Raw genomic sequence first — 7,928 nt, 5'->3', positions numbered from 1 at the left:
CTGCCTGCGGTACTGGTCTTGAGTTTGTCCAGTTAATTTGGAATTTTATAAAACTGCCTGAGCCATTTTAAATTTCAGAACAATTTTATTCCTTTCCTCCCACTTTCCCTATATCTCCTACCTGGAAAACACGTTATCTGGAAGAGTAGATGGTTTCCTAAGTAATAGTATTAAGTTTGCGCAAATGCAAACTGTCCCAATATGAAAGATTAGGACGTGTATAATTGAGGGATAATGTCTTGCAACTGGAAAAGTATGATATAGTACAGAATTTGGAAAGAGTCAATTACAAAAGTGAGTATAAAGAACAGCATGATCAAAATAAGAAAGGGCAAGGTACAAGCAGAGAGAAAACTAATGCACTTCTGGATAATGTTGTATTCATCCCATGCTTTCTGAAAGGAGACAGTGGGAACAGTTGACCCACTATTCAGCTAATAACAGATGATACCAAAACATCTAAAGTACTGATCTGTATTTTGCTTCAATTTTTAATAAAAAGGTTATCTATGATTAGATGACCAATGTAGTTACCATCTGTGATGAAAATGGGGAAGAAGGGAAAGTACTGAGGTATCATCTGGATCTTGAGTAGTTCCTTCAGTGACCTCAGAACTTAGTAATATTAAAAGTTTATGGAGGCTGAGTGAGGCCCAAAGTTAGAAACTAGCTTCAAAAAGGGGGAGGAAGAAGAGTAAAAGAACACAAGGAATTATAGACCGGTCAGACAGTAATTTAGCACCTTAAATAATGTTAAATACCTCAAGCAGGTCTGTATCTAAATCAAAGGTGAATTTCACTAGGTTCTATATGTGTGAAATCAAATACATTTCTGTGGGAAATTCTGTCATCATTTTTTGAAGAGCAACATAGCTGCCCTTATAAGGCTTGAGAGAGCAAGTCCTGATAACTGAACTCAGTAAAATTAATCCAGAAAAATTCAGTAAAAAAAGTTGTGTATCCCTGATGGAGAAATTAATGTTGTTAAGTAATTGCCCATGCAGATTTACTATTCCTCAGCCTATGGGTTTCAAGGTCACAGGGAGAGCCAGACCCCCTGCACAGAATTTAATCCTCCCTTCTACAATTGTGGACAAGCCAGATGTATTGAGGTATTGCTTTTATGGCAGGGACAGCTCATGGGTTGGTGTACCCCAAGGGCAGCACTAAGCAGGGCTTGTTGACCTGTCTTTGGCCATGCTGCCACAGCTGAGCTCTGGAAGTGCATTTCAGCCAGTGGTCATGTGTAATCTCACCGGCAGGGCCACTTGCCCCGCAGTTGCAGCTCAGTGTGGGGTAGCCTGATGGACGTGGGTGGTGGCAGTATAGTACAGACTATCGCAATGGGTTTGCTCTTCTGGGCAGCTTTGGTGGCCAGCTGCTGAGGAGGGGAATCTGGCCACTGGTGGACTTGTGGGCAGTGCATTTTGCTCAGGCCAACTGCTACGGCTCTTTTGAGTGCTAACTATGTTGCAGGACTGTGGGATTCAGCATCTCTTCCTTGCAACTTATCTTCTGTGGCTAGGGATGTCCTAGAGATGAGTAGAATAACTGAGAGCAAAGGATCTGTCTCTCTTCTCCCTCTGCTGAGAGCTAGTGTGCATTCCTGACAAGAACACCCATTCAGGAGAAGACAACAGGGAAGGGAAAATAAAGGAGAGGGGTGATGGAGACTGATCAAGTCCAAGTGGCAGAGAGAGAAATGCAGGGAACAGGAGCTTCTCCTGTTCCTATTTAGCTCTCTCCCTAGGACCTATCACAGATCCCTTGACATCAGTCGTGATATTGCAGAATCGCAGAACAGTTGAGGCTGGAAGGGACCTCTGGAGATGGTCCAGACAGAAGTCCTCTAATCAATCTGCTACTGGAAAGTGTAATGCCTCTGGCACATGGTTGCTTTGACAAGGAGCTATAGACCTCAACCTTTTGTTCTGTGTTGTTTTGCTTCTCCAGAGGGGTACAGCAGATGCTTAGACACCAGCTGCTCAAGGAATAAATTCTTTGACCTTGTTAAAGTCCCAAGGGTACACAGTGGATAGTTTTTGAAAATCTTAAGTGCTAGCTTTGCTTTTTTTCCCCTTTTAGAAAATAAGGTGGAATACATGGAGAACTTTTTTTCTGAAAGCCTTTTGATTTTCAAGCCCAGATTATAAAATTGACTGTACCTTCCTTTCCCCTGAGGCACAGCAAACTTTCAGGCTGAGCCAAGTAAGGATGTATATTTTAGCCTACCTAGTGAAATTGGTCTCTAAAAACATGTCAACATTTCAACTTTAGCAATGACATAATTGTCATTTGACTGTAATAATGTCCATTTAATTAAACGCAACCTGGGCAGAAAAGAAGCGTTAATATGTTAGTTAAAAAGCTGAGCATTCAAATTAGAAGGCCAAATTCAGATTTAGGTGCTGTGCAGTTTTAATTCCCCTGTCTATATATAGACTCAAGCAATCATTAATTACATGAGAGTATAGCATTTTTTTCCACTGGACCTTTGCCTCTAACTATCGATCTGCTTTAAGGATTGATGTGGGTTCTAGGCATTAAGGTGTGGGGTGCTCCCAGCTGGAGTTTGAAGAATGAATTGAAAGATGCAGCTTTCTAGTTTGGAGAAGAAGAGTAGAGGGGGCGAGTCCATCAGGTGGGCAAGAAAATAAGAGTCAAATGAAAAGGTAACTTGGTACTTCCTCTTGCTCAGCTGTTGAAGCGCCTTATGTCTGGTCTTTCAGAAGAGAGTTATGCTGAACTGATCGTTCTGGAAAGGCATGAGATACCACAGGGCAGTCTTTGGGTTAATCAAGCTTTTGCTGTGGAATTACAATTTTATTTCCTGAGAAATCGCATGAGACTAATATAATGTGGAATTGGTTGTTACAGGCATGAGATCTTACTGAAGTAACACACAAATGACGTGATCATCATGGTAAACCCATTGGAATGGCCTTTTCTGTTCAAGTCCATAGAGGAGAAAAGTAGTGGAAACCCATTAAAGCAGAGTCAGTGGGGGGAAGAAAGGCAACTGGGGGAAGAAAGACAAGAGGTACCGTCATCTGTATTAATACACCGTGTAAGCTTCTAGTAGTTTTTTGAGGGTGGTGGCTGTATACATGTAACAGAGAACATTCTTCATTTTGCCCATTTGGATCTTTTTTACTTTTGTAAGTCCTCACAGAATCATGTAATTATTCTTGCACTGTAAATAAGTACACACATGATATCGGTCTTCCCACCCTTGAGAGGTCAAAACTCAGATGCCTTCAAAACCCAAATATTGTGATCTGCTTTTAAAAGAAGTTTTGTATGGTAATTCTGGTTTGTCTCTTGATTTTTTTTTAAACTCCCCTTGCTTATCCCACTGTATATGTGTGTGTGACAGTGAGGGCGGCCAACTCCACAATTTTTGAAGTGACTGCAAGTAAAGCCTTTTCATGTTGCAAAAATTCTCACACCCACCTCTACTAACTCCTTCCAGGCAATTAATTCTGCCAGAATGTTCTCCCCATATAGATTTATGTTCATCTTTCAATCTTATCACTGCTGCTTCTGTGAGTTTTTCGCTCTCTCTCTCCCAGAACAGTGGGCGCAGTTGTAACTTTCCACTTCTTCCTCATCTGTTCATCCTGCCCCAGCGAGCACTTCAGGGGAAGGAAGAGTGAAAACCAACGAGCTTGTCTTCCTTCCAGCCAGCTGAGAGGAACAGCGGGCAGGGAAGCTCACGCCTCATCCTTGTTTCAAACCTGAGGAATCTAAGAAGCATAAGTGTACAGAAAGGGCTTGAGAGCTGCATGTACTATAGACTTCTCTGCTTTGTTACGCTGGTGGTTGATGCACCTCTTCTTCAGGATAAAAACATGAACAGTGGCAGAGAAAGAAGGCAGCATTAGGCGTTGAAGGGGCAGTTTTGGTCCATCTCATCCTAGTTACCTGACTTCTCTTCCACCTGGCCAATGGTTAGCACTCTGCTCTAAATTGGTCATTTATGACCGCTTGTGGTAGCCCAAGTTTTTTACCTGTTGTAAAGAGGACTCCCAAGTCCCTCTTGCTCCAGGCATTACTCCAATCACCAGGAGCACCCTTGGGACGCTTAGGCCCAGTAGTTTCCCTGTTGCTTTGGCCTCTTCCTCTCCCTGGAGAGCTCAGGCAGCCCTGCATGCCCTGGGAGATAAAGGGATGTGGCAAAGCAACAGCAGAGACTGGACAGTGGGTCAGAGAAGGCAGAGAGGGGAGTGAAATTCAGTGAGGCAGCAGGCTGGGGAAGGAGGGTGGCGTGTGTGCGCTCACAGAACTTCAGTGGGCAAATGCTGCGTGTGGTGGATGCGTAACTTCAGCGAGTTACACGTCCAGTTTGTTTCAAGTGCCTGCTTTGCTAGGAATAACTAAGCCCTTCAGAACAAGGAAAGCTGGGGAAAAAGTGTTATGCTCTTCCTAACTTGAATGCCTGATTTTGACAAAAAACTGAGGTACGATTTTTAGGAGATTCAGCCTCTGGGAAAGAGCAAACCAGACCTGCCAAGCGCCCCGCCCGCGGCTGTAATTTCAAAGGGATTTTCCAAAGTATCACTCCCTCTCGGGCCTGGAGGTGCCGCCGCGTCCCCGCGGGCAGGGCCGGGGCCGGGCAGGGCAGGGCAGGGCCGGGGCCGCGCAGGCCGGGCGCGGCCGCGGCACACGGCGCGCCCCCGGGAGCTGCACCTCCGGAGGCACCGGAGGCCCCCGGGGGCGCGGGGGGCGGCCAGGTCTGCCGGGTGGCGGGGCGCGGTGGCTGCGGCTAGTGTCCTTGTCCCTGAACATCTCCCGGCGGAGGGGCGCGGGGCAGGGGCTGCTTTCACGGTCGCCCGTGGAGGCGCCTCCCGCTCCCGCCGCCGCCCTTGGGCGCTTGCTGTGGGCTGCCGCCCGCTCCCCTCCCCGGCGAGGAGGAGCGAGCCTCCCGCCCCCTCCGGAGGAGCCGGGCAAGGCATGTGCCTGCGGGGTGGCGCTTTCCGGAGGCGCACCAAGCCCCGGGCTGGCTGCGCGGCAGCGGCGGCGGCCGCCCTCCCGCCGTACCATGCCGCTGCCTCCGCCGCCGCCGCCGCCGCGGCTCCTCCTCTCCGCCTCCCGCGCGGGAGCGCGCTCCGCTCCGCTCCACTCCCCGGCTGCCTCCTGCAGCAGCGGCGGCGGCGCTGAGGGAGTTGCGCGGGCTCTGCCCGATGTGGCAAGAAGCGATGATGATGAGGAGGAGACGCCGCTACCTGCTGGAGCGGGCAGAGCAGGCGGGCGGCGGCGGCTGCGGGGCGAGCGGCGAGCAGTCCCGCTCCCGGGACTGGCTCTACGAGTCCTACTACTGCATGAGCCAGCAGCACCCGCTCATCGTCTTCCTGCTCCTCATCGTGATGGGCGCCTGCCTGGCCTTGCTCGCCGTCTTCTTCGCCTCCGGGCTGGTAAGAGGCGCCCTCCCGCTCTGGGACCCGCGCCGCCCAGCATCCCCTCCGCCGCCGCCCGGCTGGCGCCGCCGCACCGGGCGCCCTCCGCCGAGCCGAGCCCAGCCGAGCCGAGCTCAGCCGGGCCGGGCCGGGCAGGGCGGGAGCCGGTGCTGCCGCTCCCGCGGAGGAAAAGTTGGTGGCGGGAGGCGGCGGGGTGGCGGCGGCTGCGGGGCGCGGGGACCCCCCGCCCAAACTTTGCTGCCCGAGGTTCGGAGGCGACGCTGGAGGAGCGGCAGCGCGGCTGGTGGGGCGGGAAACTGAGTCAACAAGCGCATCGAGTTTAATTCACTTAATTCATTGGCTCTGCTCCCTTCCAACTGGCAGCTTGGCCGGGTTGGCCTTTCCAGTGGCAGGGTTTAAATCGCCGCACAAAAAAGCAGCCCGTACCGGTATCCCAAGTACCATTTTCACCTTACTGCCCACCGCAAGCAAGCAGGGGCCGCTCCCTCCTTGCTCTCCCCCTTCATTTATACCGTTTTCTAGCGTTTGACCCATTTTCTCAAGAAAGCTTTCGGGGCAGCGCAGCCTTCGTTTTTAAGGCAGGTGAAGTTTGCTCGGTCGGGTACCTTTTCTGCATGTCCAGCGCGGGGCTTCCAGCCTTCGGGAGGAAAAATATGTCACGGCGGCAGATGACAGGCGGTATCAGTTTATCTCACCCAGAAATCTGTGGCGTTTTGCCCTTGCCTTGAACGCAAAGGAAAAGCTGCAGAGGGCAGTAAAATTCTTGCTCCTTACAGAGTTTTCCTGCTGTTAATGATTAGAGGCAGGCTGTTTGCATTACTGGATACTTCTGAAGTAAAGAACCGGGATTTGAGGGGTCTCAGACGTTTTGTTTTGTTCTTTTTTTTAAATCTTCACACGGTCTTCTGGAAGGCTTGAGGTTTATTGAATAGAGCTAGTGATCTCTAAGAGCGAGGATGAGTAGGTTAGTACAATCTAATGGCTTCTAAAGGCACTGCACATAAGAGTGTTTGCTTAGGCAGACAGAATCCTGCTTTCTTGCTTGTTATGACAAAACTTTTGTCTTAAAAACTGCAGGAACTGCTTGCAGGATTAGCTAAACTTAGAGTTAATTGGTGGTTTATTTCCTTATCGCATTTGTTTTAATTGTTTTTTTTTGAGCTTTTTGTTTAAAGTGCCATTCCTACTAAATACGGAACAGTTGTAAAAGAGCTAATGTGAGGCCAGTAATGGTGATGCCTCATAATTCAGTTGTTTAATGCGTTAGTGTTTCAAATTTGGAGCTCTGTGTACAAAATACAGGTGCAACACCTTATCCCGTTCTGTTGTGTTAACTTGGGTGCTTGTCCGTCAGGGCTGAAGGGACCAGTGATGGAAATGGAAGTCTGTCGGATACGAAGGCTGAGGCATAGTTAGGAGTGGAGGAGTACGCGATACCTACAGTCAGAGTGGCAGAACTTGGGCTTGATAGTGTTTAGCACTAAATTTCATACCTTTCGGTCATGGTACGATCTACAGCTTGTTTACAGATTGTGCGTGCTGCTTCTTGTAATTCTGTTTCTTGAAGAAAATCGTGCACGATAACAACAGTGGCGTAAAACCGCCACTGATCAAACGATATGGGCCCAGATTGAAGGACTGCTGAAAGCTGTGGAAACAAAACTGTGAGCTGGCTGAATTTTGCCAGGCGTTACTACTTCAGAAAAAGTGAATTTTATAGTTCAGTCTGCATTTGGAATTCCAGACATACCGGAAGAGAAAATAAAATGCTTTTAAAACCTTTTTCCTGAGCCTTTATCTTCCTGTGGCTAACAACTGGACGGGTGAGTGGAGAGAGAGGTGGGGTTCATCCTTAAAGTTTCCAGTCAACAGATGAAAGTAACTTCAGGCGGAGAGAAAGCTTGCCTATATGGACTTCCAGCCACAGGATGTTGGGCAAAATCCTTTGGAGCCCTGCCCAGAGTTTCACCTAAAAGCATTTTATTATAGTCTAGCTCTGGTTGCATTTGTGATTAAAATATTCCTGAACATTTAGATCTGTTTCTCCCGCATCTGAATAAAGAATACCCTTTTTATATAGCCGTAGAATCTTAGTCATTTTTTTGGTGCCTGATGTTAGAAAAGGGGCAAGCAGTTATGAGTGTCTGAGCCACAAGAGCCAATATTAATATCCTTGTCTTTATTGTATTAAGTGATTGTTTTGACAGAAGATTTGATTTTGTAAAGGAGGCGCAATGGAAGTGAAGTGGAGTAGTTCGGTGTAGGTCTGTGCTGTGCATTTGAAGTTAAAGGAAATCTTTCTTAACAGTTGTTTCCTTTAGATTTCGTCCAAAGCAGTTAAGATTTCACTGAAAATTACTTAAGCCCGTTGTGGAAACAAAACTCCAAAATGACTCACCATAACACTCGATTTGTATTTCTCACTTGTACTTCAAAGAACAGCTTAGAACATGGAATGGGGGATCAGACATTGTTCAGAAAAAAACAGATATTCGTGAAGCATGTACCATT

The 7,928-nt window shown here is 48.1% G+C and overlaps 1 protein-coding gene across 4 annotated transcripts in view; it reads left to right on the top strand.

Annotated features, from left to right (window-relative positions):
• The first annotated feature begins 4,949 nt into the window (after positions 1 to 4,949).
• The window catches only part of ADCY2 (adenylate cyclase 2), a 217,751-nt gene continuing 214,772 nt past the window's right edge, over positions 4,950 to 7,928 (top strand). For 2 of the 4 annotated variants that reach the window (XM_075084315.1, XM_075084314.1), the window contains exon 1: positions 5,083 to 5,414. In XM_075084315.1, the coding sequence (XP_074940416.1) occupies positions 5,184 to 5,414 (231 nt within the window). In that variant the 5' untranslated portion in view covers positions 5,083 to 5,183. Of the gene's footprint in view, positions 5,415 to 7,928 lie in introns of all 4 variants that reach the window. The other 2 variants (XM_075084313.1, XM_075084312.1) reach the window with 2 other exon arrangements.

This window comes from Phalacrocorax aristotelis, chromosome 2 (assembly GCF_949628215.1).
Source record: "Phalacrocorax aristotelis chromosome 2, bGulAri2.1, whole genome shotgun sequence".
Classification (NCBI taxonomy): Eukaryota; Metazoa; Chordata; class Aves; order Suliformes; family Phalacrocoracidae; genus Phalacrocorax; species Phalacrocorax aristotelis.
Note: the sequence above shows the minus strand (reverse complement) of the source record. Positions and strands in the feature narration are given on the sequence as shown.